The following is a 27,026-nucleotide window of genomic DNA, read 5'->3' as shown; positions in this document are numbered from 1 at the left end:
CACCTCTTTAAGGAATACCTAGGATAGGATAAAGTAATCCTTCTCACCCCCCCCCCCCTTAAAAGATTTAGATGCACTATTGTAAAGTGGCTGTTCCACTGGATGTCATAAGGTGAATGCACCAATTTGTAAGTCGCTCTGGATAAGAGCGTCTGCTAAATGACTTAAATGTAAATGTAAATGTAATTGAACGTGGACAAAGTGTGAGCTGCTATGTAGGCAACATAACTTAATGTAAAATCTGAGAAATCAGGCCACACATTGTAAAAACCACCCCACTGTCTTTTATTTAGTTAGTCATTTTACAGTAGTCACTCGTAAGTAGCTGCCTTGAGTTTCTCTTTTTCACATCGTTCTGCTTTTCTTTCTCATTTTGATCAACACAATGGAAGAAATAATGAACAAATAAACAAGAGGAAAATGAAAATGGATAAAATGCCCCTTCTCAAAGAAAGCAGGAATTTTGGCAAGAAGTGATGACAATGTTGATCCAGTGCATCGCTCTGGTGCAATACAGTTTGGTAGAGACAAAACTGTCCAATCTAGGGGCCAAGTCTGAGTCAACTTGACCAGGCTGGGATGTTGGGATCAGGATGGGGGTGAGAATGACAGATTTGAGTCTGGAATCATTTCCTTATCGGACTACCGGATCAATTCCGATGAACCACCACCCATTTATTTTCTCTGAAAGTGGTTGTCAGTTTAACTTTCGACATGCTTTCTCATGCTAGAACATACTGGATGACAAGGAGTAGTAACAACTCCACATTACTGATGGAAGTAAACAACATTTTTGGAAAACTGACCCATTGTCTATGCAAAGTTCAATATTGATTCAGATGAGTGTGTATGGCAGAAGGCAATTTTCCACCATATATTGGACATTTGCTTCGCTGTAAGCCTCAGCCCACCACAATTACTACATGGTAAGCTCAGCTGTGTAAGCAGCATAGCTTAGTGGCAAACAATGACTTAGCTATGATCTAAAGTAGGACCCAATCTGAGCTAACAATGAAACGCGCTGGACTACCCAGCTAAATGGTAACTAGCATGGACAGCTAATTAGTTATATTTTTGAATCAAGCTTGAGGTTCATGATTGGTCTTTTTTAATTTGACCTGTTTTAACATATATGTATACCCCTTTCAGGATAATAAAAGCACACTATAACTCAGTGTTCCCCCCTAAATTGTCTTATGATCGATCAGTTAGTGCAATCTTGGTACCAATGCTTTGTACGCAAGTCTATAAATTCACACAGGAACACGAAGCGATTTAGAATACACTGGGTAAAGATGAAACCAACCTTTTAGAAAAAGGGAGATACCTAGTCAGTTGTACAACAATGCAATGGGACAACTACCATTTGTCTAGTGGCTCAATATTTACTTGGCAGGTCTCTAGCCCTACATGTATACCCCAAAGAAGCTGATTTGAGTTCTAATAATGGTATTGTGAATTTTAACAGAACCGATGAGGATGGAATCACTGAAAGTCTAACAGAATAGTTGAAAAGATAAGGAAACACATGATTTAGATGAGAATTACAGATTGAGGCTCAAGACTGTCCACCACCCCGCCTAGAGTTGGTGGGGTTTAGCTCCAGATAGCACACAGCAGCAAGATCCACTGTGGCACTGAAACACAAATACAGATCAATATGGCTCAGGAAGTGGACAACCGCTATAGAAGGAGGAGAAACAGACAGACAAGGGAAACACATGACTCAACCTGGCATGGTTGAGTCCAGCATTGCAGGACAAAGTGCTGTCCAGTCCAATACTGAATGAACTGGCCCTATCAGTCCGATAGCTGTTTGAACTGGTCCAATGCAGCCCGACTCAGCTGAATACCATTTACCCATGTCATATACTGCTCATGTTAATTCAATACAGCTATAAAGTATTTTCAATTTCCTCTCAACCAAATTCAATACAGCTTGGGCTGTGGTCTGAATGACCTCCTGTACATGCTGGTTTCAACCGATAACATCCATTATTAATAATGATAGTTGTTCCTTTTCCTGCTCACCCTGACTGTTGATGTTGGCCTCTGAACTGGATTGAGAGTGGATTGGTTAAAAAAGTTGAGACTGAATATAAAAAAATACTGCACTGGATTTGTGATTAGAGTCAAAACCCAGCATGCACAGGGGTTACCCTAATGGATAAATAATTTGGGGGTTAATGCTGCAACTGAGTCAAACCCTCATCCTACAAGACCTTAAGGTAATGGCATTGCGATGCAGGTTGGATGGGCTGGGATGTTCCTGGCTTTGGAAGATAAGCAGCATGTGGACACTGACATGAAAACCCAATTCTGGGGAAATATCCAAAGTACCTCACATCTGAGGCAGAAGTCCAACCAGGGTCAGCCTTAATTTGAATCCCCCCTGCCACGTGGAGCAGCGAGCTCATTGCATCGGACGGTCTCGGCTTTCGACAGTTTTCCCAATTCATACTCAAAAACGTATCAGTCATTCACATCTAAGTTCGTGCGGTCGTGATCGAGACTGAACCAGTCTGCACATATACAAGATAATGTTACATCAGCCAGGCATCGTGAAGCAGGGAATAAAGGGGCCTTGACCAATTCCAGGTCTGGTATGGAACAGTACGGTAAGCATGGTTCATTGCAGTCGGGCACAGCAAGGTCCAGCTCTCTGCATAATGTACGCACACAGCGCAGACGGTAGGCAGCATAAACTGCAAAAGGGAAATGGGAGCAGAGACAGAGTGTGATTGGAAGGGTTGTCCAGGGTACGGAGTAGGACAATCAGATTCACAAGGATGGACAGACTATAAGAATGGCACGTTGGGCGGGAAGAGGTTGTGGTCGGGGCTAGGAGTTTTGGGCTCTCGGCCATTGAACAGGATATGTTGGACCTTGAATGTCCTTACCCCCCTGAAAGATTGAGGGCAGCAGAGAGCTTAGTGGTGAAGGAAACAGACAGGTCATATCTCCGTCTCTTTCTCGCTCCAATTGTCACATTAACACTGTTTACATCTCACACATACTTAAAGACACACACACACAAACACCAGCCCAGCATCCGTCTGTACATTAAACGGCTTCTGATGGGGCGCAGCCTCTGGCATTGGGTACATTCTTCGTAGTCTGACGCCACGAAATAGGAAATTGATTCCTTCGTCAGGAGCTTTTAATTATGGAGTGCAAATTATGCTAGTTCAATACGGCGGCGCAGTGCCTTTACACATGTCAGCTGGATAATGTGTGCCATGGTTGGTGTGAGGGTAGGAGGGAGGGGCGGAGAGTGGATCATTTACAGTAAACTACATTTATATACACACACCCATTGTACAGATATTGAATATGTACATGCTGAAACATTTTCAATGATGTCCGTTCACAAACAAGTCAATCCAGAGAAATGTAGGCAAAGGTCTATGTTTTCTCATTCTCTAATCCCCCCTTTCTCTTTCGTGGCTCCCACTGCATGTCCTTTTCCCTCTGGCTAGCTCACTGCCCACATCACAGGGTCCCTCTCGTTCGCTTATCGCTCTGTAGTGTGGCGACGGTTGATGTGGGGGGTGGGCGTTGCAGGCCCTTAGCTGTTCTTGAGCAGCACTCTATCATCAGGGCAAGGGAAGGAGAGGAGCTGACAGACATCGGGGGTGAGCAAGGTGCAGGAGCGCAGGTCAGCGCTCTGTAGGGAGGCACAGCGGCGCAACAGGGGCAGGCACTGCTCCGTCACCTTCACACAGCCTGCGGACAGGAGGTTAACAACCAACGGTTAACCTACATAACCACAATGACTGCAACACTTCCTTGAGTATACCTGGTTTAAATATTTGAATCAGGAGCCAGGTTGATATTGTTCAGAAATAAGAGAACAAGTACCTCTATATGTTGCTACTTTAGCATGATTAAACATCTCAGAGGGAAGAAGAGGTCAGTATCTGGAGCAGATCCCTGCTCATTAGTGGTCTGAACCGGCAATGCTCAAATACACAAACAAAAAAAACAGGGTACCTACCTTGGTGTATTTGGGGCTAGTGAGTCTACCGTGTAGTCTTTACCTGCCAGGTTGAGGTGGGCGAGGCTGTCCTTCAGTGGAGACATGGGGGAGGTCAGTGTGTGGATAGTCTGGTCCGTGATGTTGCCACACTGACTCAGGTCCAGCTTGGTCAAGTGGGGCAGGTAGCGCACCAAGAGGCGGGACGTGACATCTGTCAAGTCCAGCCCGGCCAATCGCAGCTCCGTTACGTTCTGGAACCTCCCCCCTCTGCTCTCTCCATGAGCTTTTTGACCAAGAACAAAGCAAAATATGTTACAGGACTTTTAAGATTCAGTCTGTGTTTATCATGCTTATGAAGAGGGTGTGGTTGTTCAAAGCAACAAAATTCACTGGAAATAAGCATGACAGTACAGTGAAATTAAACAGTACATTACAGCACAGATTGGTATTTGTGATATCAAGTCTATCCAATGAACACAACATGGCATCTTCCCTTCCATAATGTATTGCAGGTTATGGATGGCTGATCAATCAATGTGAGTGACTTGTCACTAACCTGTCCGAGTGTCAGTAGGGGGCGCCAGTAGCTCCCTCAGGTGCGAGTCCTTCATGTCTTCTACCCGGCTGAGGTCGAGCAGACGCAGGCAGGGACAAGCAGCCTGACACAGGGCCGACACAGAGGACCAGGGACAGCCCGACACATTCAGCTCCAGTAGACCTGGGAGAGAAAGAGGAAGGCCAGGAGTTAGCGTAATCTCTGAGGCAGACGAGCAATACGGTGACGACAGCCCAACTACAATAGGACATGATCAGGCTATATTGATGGAAAAAAAAGACATAGTAGGGAGGCAGAGGTGTTGAATGAACACAAGATACCTTGTAGACGGTTGATGAGCCACATGAGCTGCTTCTTCGAGATGTTGGTATAGCTCAGGTTAAGGGAGACTGGTTGCCTGCGGATTATACCACTCAGCATAGGAGGGGTGATGGAGCGCTGCCGGCTGAGGTCAATCTGAGTCCACAATCTCTTATCACAGCACCTGAGAGAGCAAGAGAAAATAAAAGACTGGGATGAGAACAAAAGAAAGTCTGGTCTACTGTACACCACAGAATTTGAGACACTGCAGTCAATGAATATCCTTTCAGGGATGGTTTTCTATTGTTCTCAACATCAAAGATGCATTTCTTAGTAGTCCAAACAACTGTGTTGAACCACCCTCTTCCAGCCCAACCGGATGCTGACCACATCTGAACCCTTTGTCTAGACTTACCACCGGCTCCATGTCCGACAGACCCTCATGCAGACGCACAGCTCCCTCTGGCTGAGGTGCTGGAAGACGCGGAGCCAGACGTCGCGGGGCATCACGTGGGAGGAGCCGCTGTCCAGGGGCAAGCAGTGGGGCTCGGGGCAGGCGGGCGGTGGCCGAACCAAGTGCCGCTCCATCTGAACAGGCCGGGGAGGTGAGGGCACAGCAGGGGGGCTGCGTTTCATCATCTGCGAGCGTGGAGCCATCCGGGAAGGCTGTGACCGGGGTGAGGCAGCGAGGGCTGACATGCCCCCTGAGGAGTTGCTGCCTGGGGCCAGCAGCCCCCCCCCTCCCCCGTTGGATGTGGTAGTGGCAGTAGAAGCGGAAGAGTTGCTACTGTTCCTCGACGTTGGTTGGGACCCTGTTTGCTTGTTGTTACGGATCTTGTTGCCCTTGTTGCCTTTGCCAGTTCCATGTCGGTGGTTGGCCACCGAGCCGCCGCTATTGTTGGCGTTCTCCTTCTCCTGAGTCTCCCGGTCCCTCACCCCTGCCCGTGTCCGTCCATTGCGCGTCTCGGAGCCATTGCTGCGCTTACCGGAGAAGCCCTCGGAACCTGGCGAGGGACCGTGGCCGGACGAAGGTGGAGGCTGAGTGGAGGAGAGAGGGGAGGGTGGAGGCAATGGGGTAGACTTCCGACTCCTCTCCCCGCTCTCCTCGTCATTCCCGTCCATCGTGAGCCCCTTGCGGCCCCGTGGAGGTCCCTCCCCCCGACGCCGAGGCTTGTCTCCCACAACCTGCTCCTCCACTGCATCCTCCTCTTCCTCCTCCTTAACACTTCCCTCAGAGTCCTCACTGGCACTGAAGCCCAGCTCCGCCAGCCTCCTGTCCCTCTCCCTGTCCCGTTCCCGGTTGCGCTCCCTCACACTGTTGCTATAAGCGACGGGTACGGGGGAGGAGGGTTCAGAGCCGCGGCGGCCATCTGAACCGGAAGGCGAGTCAGAGTCGGACTCCGAGTCAGACTCGGAACTAGACGAGCTCGATGAGCTGGACTCGCGGACACGCTCAAGGAGTTGACACATTCGCTTGAAGCGCTCCAATTTCTCACGGTGGTGCGAGCGCTGGTCCTGGCTGGCCGTGGAGGTGGGGGACTGCGTGGAGTTGGAACCCCCTCCGGAACCCTGGCTGCCTCCGGTGGAGGAGTTGGGCCCATTGGACTCTGCAGTCTCTGACAGGTTAGGCTTCTGTTTCTGTCATGGGAGGGATAATGTTAGTGAAGAGAGTGACAGAGGAGCATGAACCGTAACCTTTACCATTGAGAAATATAACTAAGTCAACTAAGAGATGGATTCAGTCCGTATCTCGGAAGAACCGCGTTATCGCTTGATTGAAATTCTAAGGCAATGTTCCCGCATTTGCGAAGACTGCATTCATGGTAAACACTGCAGATGTCAGCTCAATCAGAAATCTTTTTCTTTTTTTTTATGTACTGGGATCTACTGCGATACAGATTGAATCTCGCTCTTAGTTACCATATGCTTTATGACAGAGCTTAAAACTTGATCTTCATATGAAAATGTACCTTTTTCAAGCGTTTTTCATGTGCCCCTTTCATCTGAGTGAGAAGGTCAGACAGAGACAAGAGTTGGCAAGCTGCGTTCATAGCAACTGGTCACAACTAGTGGGCCCCTCAGCAATGATACACTGAGCATACAAAACATTAAGGACACCTGCACTTTCCATGACAGACTGACCAGATGAATCCAGGTGAAAGCTATGATCCCTTACTGATGTCACTTGTTAAATCAGTGTAGATGAAGGGGGGACAGGTTAATATTTTTAAGCCTTGAGACAATTAAGACATGAATAGTGTATGTGTGCCATTCAGAACACAGTGCTTCTGGGTTTTTAACAACAGCGTTGATACACACAGTTTCCCATGTGTATCAAGTATGGTCCACCACCCAAAAGACATTCAGCCAACTTGACACAACTGTGGGAAGTATTGGGGTCAACATGGGCCAGCATCCCTGTGGAATGCTTTCTGCCCCTTTTAGAGTCCATGCCCTGACGAATTGAGGCTGTTCTGAGGGCAAAAGGGGGGTATGCAACTCAATATTAAGGTGTTCCTAATGTTTGGTATACTCAGTGTGCATGCTGCTAAATGTTTGCATACTGCAACACTGCAAAGATCTTCCAACCTTCTTTTTGGGGCCGCTGTCCTGGGGAAGCTCCTTCTCCTTCTTCCTCTTGTGACCGTCCTGCCGCCCCCCGTCTTCTAAAGAGGGGGGTTTCTTTTTGGTGGGCGGAGGATCGTCTGTTAGCTTCCATCGGCCCACCTCCCCGTTGTCCATCCGCCTCTTCCCTGAACCATCACCCCCGTCCTGATGTGTGGAGAAAGGGGAAGAGGATTTAAGAATATGTACTGTGCATTCGGAATGTATTCAGACCCCTTTCCACTTTGTTACGTTACAGCCTTCTTTTAAAATGAATGTAAAAAAAAAATGTTTTTTAATAATCCTCAATCTACACACAATATCCCATAATGACAGAGCGAAAACAGGTTTAGACATTTTAGCTAATTTAAATAAAGAAAATAACTTAGAATTGAGCTCAGGTGCATCGTGTTTCCATTGGTCATCCTTGAGATGTTTCTACAAATTAAATTAATTGAACATGATTTGGAAAGGCACACAAGATCCCACAGTTGATAGTGCATGTCAGAGCAAAAACCAAGCCATGAGGTTGAAGGGATTGTCCATAGAGCTTCGAGACAGGATTGTGTCGAGGCACAGATCTGGGGAAGGGACCAAAAAAAAAAAAATTCTGCAGCATTGAAGGTCCCAAAGAACACACTGGCCTCCATCATTCTTAAATCGAAGACGTGTGGAACCACCAAGAATCTTCTTACAGCTGGCCGCCCGGCCAAACTGAGCAATCGGGGGGGGAGAAGGGCCATGGTCATAGAGGTGACCAAGAACCTGATGGTCACTCTGACAGAGCTCATCTATGGAGATGAGAGAACCTTCCAGAAGGACAACCACATCTGCAGCACTCCACCAATCAGGCCTTTATAATACAGTGGCCAGACGGAAGCCAGTCCTCAGTAAAAGGCACATGACAGCCCGCTTGGAATTTGCCAAAAGGCACCTAAAGGACTCTAAGACCATGAGAAACAAGATTCTCTTGTCTGATGAAACCAAGATTCAAATCTTTGGCCTGAATGCCAAGCGTCAAGTATGGAGGAAACCTGGCACCATCCCTATGGTGAAGCATGGTGGTGGCATCATCATGCTGTGGGGATATTTTTCAGCGGCAGGGACTGAGAGACTAGTCAGGAATGAGGGAAAGATGAACAGAGATAAGTACGGAGAGATCCTTGGTGAAAACCTGCTCCAGAGCATTCAGGACCTTGAGACTGGGGCGAAGGTTCACCTTTCAACAGGACAACGACCCTTAGCGCACAGCCAAGAATACACAGGAGTGGCTTCCGGACAAGTTTCTGAATGTCCTTGAGTGGCCCAGCCAGAACCCGGACTTGAACCCGATTCAACATTTCTGGAGAAATGAAAATAGCTGTGCAGCAACACTCCCCATCCAGCCTGGCAGAGCTTGAGAGGATCTGCAGAGAAAAACGGGAGAACCGCCCCGAATACAGTTGTGCCAAGCTTGTAGCCTAATGTGCCAAGCTTGATACCTAAGAAGACAAGGCTGTAATCGCTGCCAAAAGTATTTCAACAAAGTACTGAGTAAAGTGTCTGAATACTTATGTAAATGCGGTATTTCCGTTTACATTTTTTAATACATTTGCAAAGATTTCTAAAAACCCGTATTTGCTTTGTTATTACGGGGTATTGTGTATAGATTGATGAGTGTGGTAAAAAAAACAATGTAATCCATTTTAGAATGAGGCGTAACAAAATGTGGGAAAAGTCTAGGGTTCTGAATACCTTCCAAATGCACTCTAATTTTTTACCTATTTAACTTGGCAAGTCAGTTAATAAGACATTCTTATTTACAATGACAGCCTAAGAACAGGGGGTTAACTGCCTTGTTCAGGGGTAGAACGACCATGGCAGCTCGGGGATTCGATCTAGCAACCTTTCGGTTACTGGCCCAACGCTCTAACCACTAGGCTACCTGCCACCCCTACTATAGCCTACTTCAGTATATGAAATGGGGATAGGGTCAATGAAACACAAAATTCTATTCCAATTTAAGAACTTATTTACACAACGTGTTCCATTCCAAATCAATCCTCCTACCTTATCAACCATTATTGATTCATCCATACAACCATAGATGTCCTTCGTCACCCTCTGGTTTAGTTTTATATATTAGTTTTATCAGCAGAGCCTGACAGACCAGTGTTCCCTGTCACAGTTCTCACCTTACTGGTCTTGCCTTCCTTGTGGCATTTTGGACACTCCCAACAATTCGGGATTTCATCGTTTATGATGCCTTCTGCTTTACCCATCTGTAGGTTGGAGAAAATAAACAATGAAATCACAATCATTCAATCAATAAATGTATGTAACCAATACTAGACAGAGCAGACATTAGACTTAGGACAGTATGAATGGAAGATTGTGTGTGTGTGTGTATATGTATATATGTGTGTGTGTGTATATGTATATATGTGTGTGTGAGTGAGTGAGTGAGTGAGTGTATATGTGTGAGTGAGTGAGTGAGTGTATATGTGTGAGTGAGTGAGTGAGTGAGTGAGTGAGTGAGTGAGTGAGTGAGACACACTACTTCTCCAGCTATGACAGCCGGCCATACACATGGAGGGTCTGGCCCCACCTTGAGGCAGCTGGGGTGGATGATCTCGTTGCAGATGGTACACTCCATCAGAGAGAGGCTAAACTTCTCTTCTTCTGTGTCCACTGTGTCCTCCTTCCCCGCCTCCCCACACGAGAAGCACACCGCTGTGTGGGGCAACACAGGCTGCAAGGAAGAAAATAAAAACATAACACGTTATATAACCAAGTTAAACAATATAATATACACATTAGGTGTGGAATGTAGGCCTGTATTTATTCAATATAAATCAAATATTGTATGTGCGTAACCAATATAATGTGTATATGTAAATAAATCAAATATTGTACGTGGGCCCATTCAGGATAGAGGGCTCAGAGTTGGAGCTGTAACTATGTATTCATCCACTATGGATGGTATGTTTATTAAGTATTCAAATTGACGCCCAGAAAAAAATATTGGACACCTGCTGCTCTTATGAGAACCTAGCTAATTGAGTGTGTGGATGAAAGCAAATGCATTAAATTTAGTTTAGCGGTTTTTGGAGTGTTTTCAGAAGCACAGGGACAAAGCGCTATTTTTATTAGGTTTATTGTCTTTGACACATTACCCCAGTTGTCCAGCTCAACATTTTCATTAACCTGCCAACAGTGGAAATTTGACAGTATCAAAAAAATTAACTGAGGTGGAAATTATTCACTTATCAAGCCCAAAAAATATGAGGCCAACAGAATCTAGCCTAGATCCATTGACAAATGATTATGCATTAATATGAGAGTAGGTCTTCAATCTGCACAGATTCTGTGGATTAGTATCTCCGTAGACATCCAACCTAATTTCTTTCCTTCCCCACAAGATATGTTTTCTAGACAGATAGCCAGGAGACTAACTGATCAAAGCAAATTCCTACCCTCCAAAAAAACAAACACCCAAGTAACAATGTGCTTAGTTACCAAGGAAACGCATCACATTTCCCACATCGAAACTACCAGTCATCTATGCCATTTGAGGCATTCACAAACCAATCTATTATTTTTTTTAAATCACACCCTAAATCACTGAAGGCGTACTAACAAGCTTATCCATTTTCATGCAGGGGGTGTCTACTCTATTCTGATGACAATCGCATTCTGAAACAGCTTTTCTAAACCAGAGGGGCCGATTTGCAGAACGTAAGCAGCAGCGAACAGTTAACATGTTGTATGTCATACAGTGCCTTCAGAAAGTATTCATTCCCCTTGACTTCCACAATTTGTTGTGTTACAGCCTGAATTCAAAATTGATTAGTGATTTCTCTCTCTCACCCATCTACACACAATACAACATAATGAAAAAGTGAACGCATGTTTTCAGTAAAATGTTGCTAATTTATAGAACATTTTCTACATAAATCTAATTTACATAAGTATTGACACCCGAGTCAATAGAAGCACATATGGCGTCGATTACAGCTTTGAGTCGTCTTGGGTATGTCTGTGAGCTTTGCACATTCTTCCTTTCAGATTTTCTCAAGCTCTTTGAAATTCGATACATATTGGCGGTGAACAGCAATCTTCAAGTCTTTCAAATGGGACTCAAGTCTGGGCTTTGGCTGGTCCACTCAAGGACTTTCACATTCTTGTTCTCGAGCCATTCCAGTGTTGCCCTGGTTGTATGCTTGGGGTTATTGTCCTGTTGGAACGTTAATCTTCGCCCCAGTTAAGGTAATTTGCACTCTGAAGCAAGTGCTTATTTGGCTGTGTTTATTTTACTGTATATGGCTCCACTTATTGTTCCCCACCCTTACCAGTCCCTGCCGCTGAAAAGCATCCATATACCATGAGGCTGCCACCACCATGCTTCACGGTAGGGAAGGCTTTAGACAGGTGATGAGCAGTGCCTGGTTTTCTCCCGACATAGGCCTGAATGCAAAGCGCTAAGAGTAAAATATTTGTCTCATCAGACAACAGAATCTTTGCCTCATGATCTCAGAGCCTTTTTGCAAATTCCAGGTGTGCCGTCATCTTCCTATATCTCAGGAGTGGCTTCCATTTGGCCACTCTCCCATAAAGCCCAGATTGGTGAAGAGCTGTAGAAACTCATTTTTTACTTAGCCAAGATTGTACACTCAGTAACAATTGCCACTGTTTTCCAGGAATTCTTGGGTTCCATTGAACCAATAAAAAATATATACAGCATACATACAAAAGCACATCTAAGACTGCTTTCCTTCTGGCAGGTTCTCCCATCTCAGTCAAGGAACTTTCTAGTTCTGTCAGAGTGGTCATTGGGTTCTTCGGTCACCTCCCTGACCAAGGTCCTTCTTGCCTGGTTGCTCAGTTTGGTTGGACAGCCACCTCTAGGCAGAGTCTGGGAAGTTCCATATTTTTGAGACCAATGTGGGCTTGGAAACCTTCAACACACAAATAGTTTTATATCCTTCCCCAGATACGCAGTGGCAAGAAAAAGTATGTGAACCCTTTGTAATTACCCGGATTTCCGCATAAATTGGTCATCTAATTTGTTCTGCCTTGTTAACTGCCTTGTTCAGGGGCAGAACGACAGATTTTTCCCTTGTCAGCTCTGGGATTTGATCTAGCAACCTTTTGGTTACTGGCCCAACGCTCTAAACACTAGGCTATCTGCCCGCCCATCTTCATTTAAGTCACAACGATAGACAGTGTGCTTAAACTAATAACACACAAATTACTGTATTTTTCTTATCTATTTTGAATACATCATTTAAACATTCACAGTGTAGGTTAAAAAAAAAAGTATGTATGTATTTGAACCCCTAGGCAAATGACTTCTCCAAAAGCTAATTGGAGTCCAATCAATGAGACGAGATTAGAGATGTTGGTTAGAGCTGCCTAGCCCTATAAAAACCACCCAGTCTGAGTTTGCTATTCACAAGAAGCATTGCCTGATATGAACCATGCATCGAACAAAAGAGGTCTCAGAACACCTAAGATGAAGAATTGTTGACTTGCATAAAGCTGAAAAGGGTTACAAAAGTATCTCTAAAAGACTTGATTTCCATCAGTCCAATGCAGGACAAATTGTCTATAAATGGAGAAAGTTCAGAACCGTTGCTACTCTCCCTAGGAGTGGCCATCCTGCAAAGATGACTGCAAGAGCACAGTGCTGAATGCTCAATGAGGTTAAGAAGAATCCTAGTTCACACCAGACGACATCCAAGAATATTGCTGAACTTAAACAGTTCTGTAAAGAGGAATGGTCCAAAATTCTTCCGGACCTTTGTGCAGGTCTGATCCGCAACTACTGAAAATGTTTGGTTGAGGTTATTGCTGCGAAAAGGAGGGTCAACCAGTTATTAAATCCAAGGGTTCACAAACGTTTTCTTGCCACTGTATGCCTCATTACAATTCTCTCAGAGATCTACAGATAGTTCCTCAGATTTCATGGTAGTTTCTGCTCCGACATGCACTGTAAACTGTGGGAACTTATATAGGACAGGTGTTTTCCTAAATCATGTCCAAACAATTTAATTGGCCACAGGTGGAGTCCAATCAAGTTGTAGTGACATCAAGGATGATCAAAGGAAATTGGATGCACCGGAGCTCAATTTGGAGTGTCAAATGGATGTGCATATTTATGTAAATCAAGGGGTAGGTATGAATATTTTCTGAAGGCACTGTAACTGTAGTCATCAATGGGATATGTCAATCATTTGTGTATCATAAACAAATTGAGTTTATATTCCAGTGTAAACAGCGGTTTCTGTTTAGATGGGATCTCAATGAGTGTGAGGGATATGCCAAAAGCTCGTCCTTTCACATTTGGGAAAAAAATGCAGGTCAAAACATGTTACCAGTGTATGTGGAGACCCCCTTCACATATTTATTGTTTGGCAGGGTGGAGGGTTTGTGTAACAGGAAAAACCTTAAATTCAGTCTTTCATGGATCAATTACAAATGTGTTACAAAGGTTAATAAGGCTATGTAATGTGCTCTATATAACAGATGCCAATCAAATATCATTACAATGTGTGGTCTTGGCTGTGTGCTTATGGTCGTTATCCTGTTGGAAGGTGAACCGTCGTCCCAGTCAACCTGCTCCAGAGCGCTCAGGAGCTCATTCATCAAGGATCTCTCTGTACTTTGCTCCGTTCATCTTTCCCTCGATCCTGACCAGTCTCCCAGTCCCTGCTGAAAAACATCCCCACAGCATGATGCTGCCACCACCATGCTTCACCATAGGGATGGTGCCAGGTCTCCTCCAGACGTGACGCTTGACATTCAGGCCAAAGAGTTGAATCTTGTTTCTCATGGTCAGAGTCATTAGGTGCCTTTTAGCAAACTCCAAGCGGGCTTTCTTGTGCCTTTTACTGAAGAGTGGCTTAAGTCTGGCCACTCTACCATAAATGCCTGATTGCTGGAGTGCTGCATAGATGGTTGTCCTTCTGGAAGGTTCTCCCATCTCCACATAGGAACTCTGTCAGAGTAACCGTCGGGTTCTTGGTCACCTACCTGACCATGGCCCTTCTCCCCCCATTACTCAGTTTGGCCGGTCCGCCAGCTCTAAGAGTCTTGGGGATTCCAAACTTCTTCCACTTAAGAATGATGGAGGCCACTGTGTTCTTGGGGACCTTCAATGCTCCAGAAATGTTTTGGTACCCTCCCCAGACCTGTTCCTCGACACAATCCTATCTCTGAGCTTTATGGACCATTCCTTCGACCTCATGACTTGGTTTTTGCTCTGACATGCACTGTCAACTGTGTGACCTTTATATAAACAGGTGTGTGCCTTTCTAAATCATGTCCAATCAATTTAATTTACGACAGGTGGACTCCAATTATGTTGTCGAAACATCAAGGATGATCAATTGAAACAATACACCAGAGTTGAATTTCAAGTCTCATAGCAAAGAGTCTGAATATGTAAGTAAGGTATCTGGTTTAATTAATATTTCTAAAGACTTTGTTTTTGCTTTGTCATTATGAGGTATTGTGTGTAGATTGTTAACGATTTTTTATTTATTTCATCCAATTTAGTAACGTAACAAAAAGTGGAAAAAGGGGTCTGAATACTCTCCTTATGTATGTATGTACTGTGCATGTTCCACAAATTAGTGTCAGATGTTACAGCCTATCTAGAAAATGCAATCAGTTGGAACAATTCATACACTACCATTCAAAAGTTTGGGGTCACTTAGAAGTTCCTTGTTTTCCATGAAAACATACATGAAATGAGTTGCAAAATGAATAGGAAATAGTAGACTTTGAAATAATTGTGTCCTTCAAACTTTCCTTTCGTCCATTGGCAGCAGTTACGACCTTGCAGACCTTTGGCATTCTCGTCAATTATTTTGAGGTAATCTGAAGAAATTTTACCCCATGCTTACTGAAGCACCTCCCACAAGATGGATTGGCAAAATGGGCACTTCTTACGTACCATACAGTCAAGCTGCTCCCACAACAGCTCAATAGGGTTGAGATCCGGTGACTGTGCTGGCTACTCCATTATAAACAGAATACCAGCTGACTGCTTCTTCCCCAAATATTTCTTGCATAGTTTGGAGCTGTGCTTTGGGTCATTGTCCTGTGGTAGGAGGAAATTGGCTCCAATTAAGCGCCGTCCACAGGGTATGGCATGGTGTTCCAGATGGAGTGGTAGCCTTCCCTCTTCTAGATCCCTTTTACCCTTTACAAATATCCCACTTTACCACCACCCCAGACCATCACATTGCCTCCAGCATCTTTTCATTTAGTCTGCGTCTCACGAATGTTCTTCTTTATGATCAGAACACCTCAAACTCTGTCTATACCACTTTTTCCCCCAATTTTCCTCTGCCCAGTTTCTGTGTTCTTTTGCCGATCTTAACCCTTTCATTGGCCAGTCTGAGATATGGCTTTTCCTTTGCAACTCTGCCTAGAAGGCCAGTATCCTGGAGTCGTCTCTTCACTGTTGAGACTGGTGTTTCGCAGGTACTATTTAATGAAGCTGCCAGTTGAGGACTTCTGAGGCATCTGTTTCTCAAACTAGACTATAATGTACTTGTCCTCTTGTCTGGTTAGAGCCCATCTGCACTGTTCTGTGAAGGGAGTAGTACACAGCGTTGTACGAGATCTTCAGTTTCTTGCCAATTTCCCACATGGAATAACCTTCATTTCTCAGAACAAGAATAGACTGACGAGTTTCAGAAGAAAGTTCATTGTTTCAGGCCATTTTGCGCCTGTAATCAAAACCACAAATGCTGATGCTCCGGATACTGAACTCGTCTAAAGAAGGCCAGTTTTGTTGCTTCTTCAAATCAGCACAACAATTTTCAGCTGTGCTAACATAATTGCAAAAGGGTTTTCTAATGATCAATTAGTCTTTTAAAATGATAAAACTTGGATTAGCTAACAACGTGCCATTGGAACACAGAAGTGATGGTTGCTGATAATGGGCCTCTGTATGCCTACGTAGATATTCCATTAAAATATTACATAACTATTTTTCCTCCATTTTTATCAGCCGTAAATAGTCATTTACAACATTAACAATGTCTACACTGTATTTCCGATCAATTTGATGTTATTTTAATGGACAAAAAAAATGGTTCTTTCAAAAACTAGGACATTTCTTACTGACCCCAAACTTTTAAACGGTAGTCTACATTTACTAATGGATGCAACAGAGTAGTGGCACTTTTCCTAGTGAGAGTATAATAATAGGGCTGGGAATTGCCAAGGACCTCACTATACGATATGTTCTATAATTCTAATTCACAATTCTATATGTTTTGCAATTCGATACTGTGATTTTATTGCGATTCGATGTTAAAACATATTGTTCACCATATGTCTACGGCAGAGGGACAAGAGAGAGCCATGGGAAGTTTTGATCACTCATGGAAATAAAAATGTGCTGAAAACAAATTGGCTGTCTATTTAAAAAGAAGATGGAGAACAAGCTATGAAGGACAAGTACTGGAATTTTGGTGCAGGTACAGCCAACTAGCTCAAAAATAATATTGTAAAAACCCTACAACCTCAAAGATCATGTCCTAATATGTAACTATATCCGGTTCTCCCCCCATCACTAGTGTGTGTTCTAACTTACCGCTGTGCACTGTCGGAGCAGACAGGACTGCTTCATCCTTCCAGGCCCGCCAAATTTTTTCATGTCCTTGCAGAAGTGGCACTCGCCGCACTCGGTCCGCATGCAGGCCTGACAGCGCCGGCACCGCGTCCGCCGCCGCCGTGCCCCTCCCAGAGCCTTACTGCCTGACATCCCCTCTGCAGTCAACTGAGGAGAGAAACAGGTCAATACAAATACAGTGGGGCAAAAAAAGTATTTAGTCAGCCACAAATTGTGCAAGTTCTCCCACTTAAAAATATGAGAGAGGCCTGTAATTTTCATCATAGGTACACTTCAACTATGACAGACAAAATGAGAGAGAAAAAAATCCATAAAATCACATTGTAGGATTTTTTATGAATTTTATTTGCAAATTATGGTGGAAAATAAGTATTTGGTCACCAACAAACAAGCAAGATTTCTGGCTCTCACAGACCTGTAACAACTTCTTTAAGAGGCTCCTCTGTCCTCCACTCGTTACCTGTATTAATGTCACCTGTTTGAACTTGTTATCAGTATAAAAAGACCTGTCCACAACCTCAAACAGTCACACTCCAAACTCCACTATGGCTAAGACCAAAGAGCTGTCAAAGGACACCAGAAACAAAATTGTAGACCTGCACCAGGCTGGGAAGACTGAATCTGAAATAGGTAAGCAGCTTGGTTTGAATAAATCAACTGTGGGAGCAATTATTAGGAAATGGAAGACATACAAGACCACTGACAATCTCCCTCGATCTGGGGCTCCACGCAAGATATCACCCCGTGGGGTCAAAATGATCACAAGAATGGTGAGCAAAAATGCCAGAACCACACGGGGGGACCTAGTGAATGACCTGCAGAGAGCTGGGACCAAAGCAACAAAGCCTACCATCAGTAACACACGACGCCGCCAGGGACTCAAATCCTGCAGTGCCAGACGTGTCCCCCTGCTTAAGACAGTACATGTCCAGGCCCGTCTGAAGTTCGCTGGAGAGCATTTGGATGATCCAGAAGAAGATTGGGAGAATGTCATATGGTCAGATGAAACCAAAATATAACTTTTTGGTAAAAACTCAACTCGTCGTGTTGAGGACAAAGAATGCTGAGTTGCATCCAAAGAACACCATACCTACTGTGAAACATGGGGGTGGAAACATCATGCTTTGGGGCTTTTTTTCTTTGGGTTTTTCTGCAAAGGGACCAGGACGACCGATCCGTGTAAAGGAAAGAATGAATGGGGCCATGTATCGTGAGATTTTGAGTGAAAACCTCCTTCCATCAGCAAGGGCATTGAAGATGAAACGTGGCTGGGTCTTTCAGCATGACAATGATCCCAAACACACCGCCCGGGCAACGAAGGAGTGGCTTCGTAAGAAGCATTTCAAGGTCCTGGAGTGGCCTAGCCAGCCTCCAGATCTAAACCCCATAGAAAATCTTTGGAGGGAGTTGAAAGTCTGTGTTGCCCAGCAACAGCACCAAAACATCACTGCTCTAGAGGAGATCTGCATGGAGGAATGGGCCAAAATACCAGCAACAGTGTGTGAAAACCTTGTGAAGACTTACAGAAAACGTTTGACCTCTGTCATTGCCAACAAAGGGTATATAACAAAGTAATGAGAAACATTTGTTATTGACCAAATACTTTGCAAATAAATGTGCATAATAAATTCATTTTAAAAAATCCTACAATGTGATTTTCTGGAGAAAAAAAAATCTAATTTTGTCTGTCATAGTTGAAGTGTACCTATGATGAAAATTACAGGCCTCTCTCATCTTTTTAAGTGGGAGAACTTGCACAATTGGTGGCTGACTAAATACTTTTTTGCCCCACTGTATATACTAGATGCCAACAGCCAGACCTCCCCTCTGGAGAGAAAAAAAAGCGATACAGGTAAACACAAATGTACACAGCGCATTCAGAAAATATTCAGACCCCCATTTTATTACGTTACAACATTCTAAAAAAGTTACATCGTCACAGAAAACAGAAATACCTTATTTACTTAAGTATTCAGGCCCTTTGCTATGAGACTCGAAATTGAGCTCAGGTGCATCCTGTTTCCCTTGATCATCCTTGAGTACCTAAAGGACTCTAGGACCATGAGAAACAAGATTCTCTAGCCTGATGAAACCAAGATTGAAATCTGAATGCCAAGTGTCATTTCTGGAGGAAAACTGGTACCATCCCTATGGTGAAGCATGGTGGTGGTATCATTATGCTGTGGGGATATTTCTCAGCGGCAGGGACTGGGAGACTAGTCAGGAATGAGGGAAAGATGAACAGAGCCAAATACAGAGAGATCCTTGGTGAAAACCTGCTCCAGAGCGCTCAGGACCTTGAGACTGGGGCCAAGGTTCACCTTTCAACAGGACAACGACCCTAAGCGCACAGCCAAGAATACACAGGAGTGGCTTTGGGACAAGTTTCTGAATGTCCTTGAGTGGCCCAGCCAGAACCCGGACTTGAACCCGATTCAACATCTCTGAAGAGACCTGAAAATAGCTGTGCAGCGACGCTCCCCATCCAGCCTGGCAGAGCTTGAGAGGATCTGCAGAGAGGAATGGGAGAAACTCCTCAAAAACAGGTGTGCCAATCTTGTATCATCATACCCAAGAAGACTCCAGGCTTTAATCACTGCCAAAAGTGCTTCAACAATGTACTGAAAAATGTAATATTTCAGTTTTTAATTTTTAATAAATTAGCAAAGATTTCTAAAACTTGTTTTTGCTTTGTCATTAAGGGTATTGTGTGTAGATTGACAGGGGAAAACTACTTTCTCCATTTTAGAGTAAGGCTTTAATGTAACAAAATATAGAATACGTGAAGGGGTCTGAATACTTTCCAAATGCAATGTACATAACAGATAGTCCTATGCACTACATATACAGCTACAGCCTATACCATATGCACATACTGTCTGACATCGCCTCTGCAGTTAACTGAGGAGAGAGGTCAACACAAACTTTACATACACTACAGTCAACTTGAAAACGAGTTAACATTCGGACATCCATTCTGCAGTAATTGACGAAAATTAGACAGGTTAGCACAAAAATACACTGCAAATACAGATAAGCACCACAATCTGAATATCACCTCATGTCATATGGGAGGGAGGACAAACAGTTCATGAACATACACAAACTGGGGTGTTCTCCAAAGTGAGGATAGATAAAGTGAAGGAAAGAGAGAAGGGACAAGAGCTTATTCAGTGAACATACTGAACACGCATGCCAGTGCATTCATAGACATTTAAGAGACAGAGAGAAAGACTGACAGTGCAAACACTAGTGAGCAACAGGAGGCCAGTCTACTCTCTAGACTACTCCTCATACATACACCATAAGTGCTGACAGGCTATAACTATAGCATATGCTCCATGCTCCTTAACCCCATGTTATAAAATACAACAGGGCAAATACTGTTGGGAGCGTATGGAATCTCCGCATTCCATGGCCTCTAATAAAAATAGGATTGGTTTACTCTTAGCCTAAGCCCATGTGACAGGCCCCAAGCAAGTTGCATAACTTGGAACACAAAGCCTTGGGAACTTACTTCTTGTACCAACCAATCTCACACCGCACCTTCTCTCTAGTAACTAACACAGGTGATCTTACATTTCCTCAAAACAGCCAGGATCAAAGAGCCCGTGGCTAAGGCACTGAGGCCCTGGGTTGTCTCGTCTGTTAATAAACAATAATGTGGTTCCTGCCTTGAACGAGAGACTGGTCAGGAAGATCCTTATTGCATCATGAGTGACTGAGGATGTTGAGGGGTTTTGGGAGATTCAAATTGCATTGCGCTGGCAACTAAACAGATATTTTAGCCTGAGAGAATAGGATTTGAAGTGTCTAATGGTCCCATGATTCATCATTCGATCGTAGACATTTTTTTACAATCTCAGAGATTTTGAGTAACTGCGTTTCAAATTAAGTGCTCACTGATGGCACAAACTCTGTCTCTGTGGACCTTCAGCCAGTGCATGAACTGCATTAGGCTACCATTACTCCTATTTTTAGAACCTTTGAAAAAAAGAGGCCAAGTTTAATGTTGGTGCCACAATCTCTGGATGGTACTTTAAGGCATAGTGCTTATTTAAAAACCTCTAAGAAACAGAACTGTACAGGCATATCTACTGCACAATCACATGAGGGTTTCGGCATATTTTGCCTGTTACAGGTACGACACATCGATAACTGATTATTTTCAGAAATAATGCAAAAGTATTTTTTTGTACTTCGGTGGATATTTTAAAAAATGATTTTACCGACAGGGGGCATTGCGGTATGCAGTGTCTGGATTTTAAAGACCAGCCATTCAATGGGTGCAAGTCATTGCTCCCGTCCAGCATGACCTTCGCAAGCACAGACTGGAGTATGTTCCTGGATTCATCCGATGTCATTGAGGAGTTTACCACATCAGTCACCGGCTTCATGAATAAGTGCATCGACGACATCGTCCACACAGTGACAGTAGGGGGACGACATTTAAAACATAAGACATTTAAAACAGGTTAACATTTGAGGCCCAGCTGGCAAGTGTCTTTACTGAAATGTTCAACCTCTCCCTGACCCAGTCTGTAAATATACTACACGTTTCAAGCAGACTACCATAGTCCATGTGGCCAAGAACACCAAGGTATCCTCTCTAAATGACTATCCCCCATAGTACTCACATCTGTAGCAATAAAATGCTTTGACAGGCTCGTCATGCCTCACATCAACATCATCATCCCAGACACCCTGGACCCATTTCAATTCGCAGGCCTCCCCAACAGATACACAGATGACACAATCTCTATAGCAACTTACACTGCCCTCTCCCACCTGGACAAGAGGAACACATATGTGAGAATGCTGTTCATTGACTGCAGCTCAGCATTCAACACCATAGTGCCCACCAAACTCATTATTAAGCTAAGGACCCTGGGACTAAACACCTCCCTCTGCAACTGGATCCTGGAATTCTTGACGGGCCACCCTCAGGTGGTGAGGGTAGGCAACAACATATCCGCCAAGCTGACCCTCAACACGGGGGCCCCTCAGGGGTGCATGCTTAGTCCCCTTTTGTACTCCCTGTTTGCCCATGACTGTGTGGCCACACAGTCATGGGTAAACATCATTAAGTTTGCTGATGACACAACGATGGTAGGACTGATCACCGACAATAATGAGAAAGCTTATAGGGAGGAGGTCTGAGACCTGGCAGTGTGATGCCTGGACAACAACCTCTCCCTCAAGTTCAGCAAGATAAAGGAGCTGATTGTGGACTACAGGAAACGGAGGGCCGAGCTCATCTCCATTCATGTCAACAGGGCTGTAGTGGAACAGGTTGAAAGCTTCAAGTTTCTCGGTTTCCACATCACTAAGAATCTATCATGGTCGACGCACACCAACAGTCGCAAAGAGGGAACGACAACGCCTCATCCCCCTCAGGAGGCTGAAAGATTTGGCATGGGGGCTAAGATCCTGAAACAGTTATACAACTGCACCATTGAGAGCATCTTGACTGGCTGCATCACCGCTTGGTATGGCAACTGCTTGGCACCCGACTGCAAGGCGCTACAGAGTGGTGCATCCAGCCCATTACATGACTAGGGCCAAGCTCCCTGCCATCCAGGACCTCTATACCAGGCAGTGTCAGAGGAAGGCCCTACAAATTCTCAAAGACTCCAGCCACCCAAGTATTTGACTGTTCTATCTGCGATGGCACAGCAAGCGGTACCGCTGCACCAAGTCTGGAACCAACATAACCCTGAACAGCTTCTACCCCAAGCCATAAGACTGCTAAATAGATCATCACATATGCATCTGCTACTGTTTACTATCTATCCTTGTTGCCTAGTCACTCTCTCTCTAGTTATATGAACATATATATACCTCAATTACCTTGTACCCCTGCACATCAACTTGTTACTGGTACCCCATGTTTACAGCAAAGTTATCATTACTTATTGGCTCTCATTATTTATCTATTATTTCTATACTTTCTATGTCTCTGCAATGCCACTGTTAGTCTACACCTGTTGTTTACGAAGCATGTGACAAATAAGACTATATTTGATATCATGTCAGCTGTATAGTAGGGTTGGGCCATATTTGAGTAGGGTTGGGCCATATTTGAGAAGACCTCTTCAACAATATGCTACTCCAAATATTGCGATATCCAAAAATCTTTGCGCTGTTTGTGTGCTTATTTACAATATTAGGTCGCATTCTCATTAAATTATCTCTTAATTCATTTGGAATTAATTTGTTGCATATTGATACAGCCTAACTGATAAAACTGCACAGTTTTGATTTGTAAAGATCAAATAGAGTATATATAGTCTTGCACTTCCCGATATATCATCAATGTCAAATATCACGATATAATCAAATATCAGCCCAACCCTAATTTGTAGGCTATACTTTGCATGAACTAATGTAGATAAACAGATGTGTGTGGAATGAGACAGAGTAATGCACTGACAGCTAGCTGGCTTGGGGGGTGAAAAGCAGAGATGAGGATAATATAGGATGTTATAAATTAGAGCCAAACATGGACCAAGTGTATCGGTCTCTCTCCATCTCACACAAAGAGAGGGGCTAAGGAAGGAAAGAGGGTAAGGAAGGACAGAGGCGTGATATTGCAGAAACTGAACTGAGATAGATGTCAGCACCAGCCAGGCACTCGTGAAATCAAAACAGTAATTTCAATGTGTGCCTCCCCAGAGCAGAGGAACCTTTGCCAATTAAGCCAAGTCATTAAATGGATGTGTTATAGTGCAGTAAACTTACATCCAGCGACCTGTTTTATAGGAAATAATTAAGTAAATACTGGGGTTTGATTAATGAGATGGCAAGAAATAATTCAACCAAGTCTTGGTGTTGCTAGCTGCTGTTGCAAGCAAGCTTGTTAGCCTGCTTCCTAACAACCACAACAAGCATTTACTTTGCACACACATCACGTATTGATAAAACATGCTTGTAATTTTTCATAGCAATGTTGTTTGTTGGGAGGGACTTGTCCATTCTGTAAGGATACATGGCTGCCCACATTATGGCCTGTAGCGCAAGATTGAATTGGATGACTAGCTAACGTTAGCTAGCTACAAGGAAGATGCGCAGCCAATAACTTAGCAGCTAACGTTAGCTAGCTAACCAGTGTGGCTGCTTTACTGGCTACTGTACGTAGTTAGTTCACTGCACGGTGTGTAGTGAACATGCTGTACATGAGTAACATTGAAAAAATGCATTGTTATATCAATGAATAAAATGATCAATTGATTACACACAGTCATCCGTCATCTCTCCTCCATTCGCTTCCCTGCAATGCTCTTCCTCTTTCATATTGCTCAGTATCTTGCAAAAATACTGTAGTAGATACCTGATCACTTTGAATATGTGCGTTTAGTGGTAAACTGTTACAATTACTAACCTCTTTGTATCGAGTCGCATACTCCTTGGTCGCGCATTAGAAATAATATTATTAGCCAACAGTTAGCTAGCTAGCTTTGATATTAGCTGTTAGGGGATCGCTTCCTTGTTTCTTTCTCCTGTAGCCTTTCTTGCCGATTCTGGGTCCCGTATGGCACGTTCATATGCGTTCCATGTTGTTACAGTAATAATGGAGCCAGAAAGATAATTAGATTTTTCCTTCTTACCGGTCTACTCTAGATTAGGCAGAGATGTAAAGGGATGCCGAATGGGTATGTAACAATACATTTCAAGACGCAACACATAGCGTTTTTTGTGCCATTCACTCCATTCTTTGACCCCTATCCCTGTTTCTTGGTCTCTCAAACGTCTTCCAACGTGTTCTTGAGGTCTTCAAAACATGCAAAATGGCACGTGATTTCGAGAGAAGACGTTTTGTTAAAAAATTATCTTGTTTCGCAGCTTCAATGTCTGCTGCGGGTTTCCCTATAAATTCCAGTCAAAATGAAAGAGAAAATCTGAATAGACGGATGAGCGTGGCTATTGTTCTCGTTTTCTATTGTGTGATTCTTGTTTTGTGTTTTTTTTATTAGCTCGTCAGCAACCTTGCTACTTTAATCCGAATACACGTTTAATCGTCCGTATGCTATTGGTAAGATATGTGGCAATCGTTCTCCATTTTTGTCTAGAAAAAATTAATTAATAAATAAATATAGTAAATAAAATATGGGGAGGAAAAATATTGCCGCGCCTCCCTTTCAAGACGTCAGGAGCGAAGCCTGTGGAATTGTGGGATTTGGAGTATAAATAGTGTAGAACCAACCAAGTTCTAATTGTACCACTAAAAGGCTGTAAAGGAAGCCTTGTTGGAGATTCAAATAGTCAATAAACATCTGTATTTATTCTATGGAGGATTGTGGACAGCAGTAGGTATTTTCTTTTTGTGTCTAAAATATCCACACAAAAAAAGTCTGTGATGAAACTGTACATAAAAAAAGGTGAAGAGACAGAAGGGTAGATTACCCCAGGGTTTCCCAAACTCAGTCCTGCCCTAGCACTACACAGCTATTAAAATAACCAACTAATCTAGTGCTACGACAAAAAACAAAATGTGCACTCAGAGGGGGCCCCTTGACAAAGTTTGGGAAACCCTTGGTTACCCTATACCAGATTGATGTTATACCAGGTGATCACCGCATTCTTATCGGCAGACTCAATAGCCTTGGTGTCTCAAATGACTGCCTCGCCTGGTTCACTTCTCATATAGAGTTCAGTGTGTCAAATCGGAGGGCCTGTTGTCCGGACCTCTGGCAGTCTCTATGGGGTACCACAGGGTTCAGTTCTCAGGCAGACTCTTTTCTCTGTATATATCAATGATGTCGCACTTGCTGCTGGTGATTCTCTGATCCACCTCTATGCAGACGACACCATTCTGTATACATCTGGCCATTCTTTGGACACTGTGCTAACAAACCTCCAAACGAGCTTCAATGCCATACACAGTTTTGATAGCCTTTAGCCGTACCCTCATCCTACTCCTCCTCTGTTCCTCGGGTGATGTGGAGGTTAACCCAGGCCCTGCGTGTCCCCAGGCGCTCTCATTTGTTGACTTCTGTAACCGTGAAAGCCTTGGTTTCATGCATGTTAACATCAGAAGCCTCCTCCCTACGTTTTTTTACTCACTACTTTAGCACACTCCGCCAACCCTGATGCCGTTGCCATGTCTGAATCCTGGCTTAGGAAGGCCACCAAAAATTCTGAGATTTCCATCCCCAACTACAACATTTTCCATCAAGATAGAACTACCAAAGGGGGAGGAAACTACAACATTTTCCATCAAGATAGAACTACCAAAGGGGGAGGAGTTGCAATCTCCTGCAGATATAGCCTGCAAAGTTCTGTCATACTTTCCAGGTCTATGCCCAAACAGTTCAAGCTTCTAATTTTAACAATTGGACACCATATGTGAATTGATTGCCCCTCATCTATCTTCAGAGTTCGTTCTGTTAGGTGACCTAAACTGGGATATGCTTAACACCCCGGCAGTCCTACAATCTAAGCTAGATGCCCTCAATCTCACACCAATTATCAAGGAACCCACCAGGTACAACCCTAAATCCATAAACATGGGCACCCTCATAGATATTATCCTGACTAACTTGCCATCCAAATACACCTCTGCGATCACTGCCTCATGGTCAAACGACCACCCCTCATCACTGTCAAACGCTCCCTAAAACACATCTGCGAGCAGGCCTTTCCATTCGACCTGGCCCGGGTATCCTGGAAGGATATTGACCTCATCCCGTCAGTTGAGGATGCCTGGTCATTCTTTAAAAGTAATTTCCTCACCATCTTAAATAAGCATGCCCCTTTTAAAAAATGTAGAATTAAGAACAGATATAACCCTTGGTTTACTCTAGACCTGACTGACCTCAACCAGCACAAAAACATCCTGTGGCGGATTTCACTAGCATCGAATAGTCCCTGCGATATGCAACTTTTCAGAAAAGTCAGTAACCAATACATGCAGTCGGTCTGGAAAGCTAAGGCTAGCTTTTTCAAATAGAAATTTG

General features: G+C 43.9%; 1 protein-coding gene across 2 annotated transcripts; it reads right to left on the bottom strand.

The window, feature by feature from the left end:
- Positions 1-259: 259 nt before the first annotated feature.
- LOC118365221 (F-box/LRR-repeat protein 19-like) lies at positions 260-25,212 on the bottom strand. Of its 2 annotated transcripts, XM_035747238.2 has the most exons (11): positions 24,452-25,211; positions 17,032-17,217; positions 10,027-10,170; positions 9,614-9,700; positions 7,425-7,607; positions 6,806-6,838; positions 5,251-6,473; positions 4,856-5,019; positions 4,536-4,697; positions 4,041-4,262; positions 260-3,726 (listed from the first exon to the last, which is right to left on the bottom strand). In XM_035747238.2, exons 2-11 carry the CDS (start codon positions 17,200-17,202, stop codon positions 3,569-3,571), a joined length of 2,547 nt encoding a protein of 848 aa, XP_035603131.1. In that variant the 5' UTR covers positions 17,203-17,217; positions 24,452-25,211; the 3' UTR covers positions 260-3,568. The 2 variants fall into 2 exon arrangements, with proteins under 2 accessions (XP_035603131.1, XP_052346711.1); XM_052490751.1 differs by lacking the exon at positions 6,806-6,838 and having other exon boundaries at positions 24,452-25,212.
- Positions 25,213-27,026: the final 1,814 nt, after the last annotated feature.

This window comes from Oncorhynchus keta, chromosome 32 (assembly GCF_023373465.1).
Source record: "Oncorhynchus keta strain PuntledgeMale-10-30-2019 chromosome 32, Oket_V2, whole genome shotgun sequence".
NCBI lineage: Eukaryota > Metazoa > Chordata > Actinopteri > Salmoniformes > Salmonidae > Oncorhynchus > Oncorhynchus keta.
The sequence above is the reverse complement of the archived record's forward strand: the minus strand, read 5'-3'. Positions and strand labels throughout refer to the sequence as shown.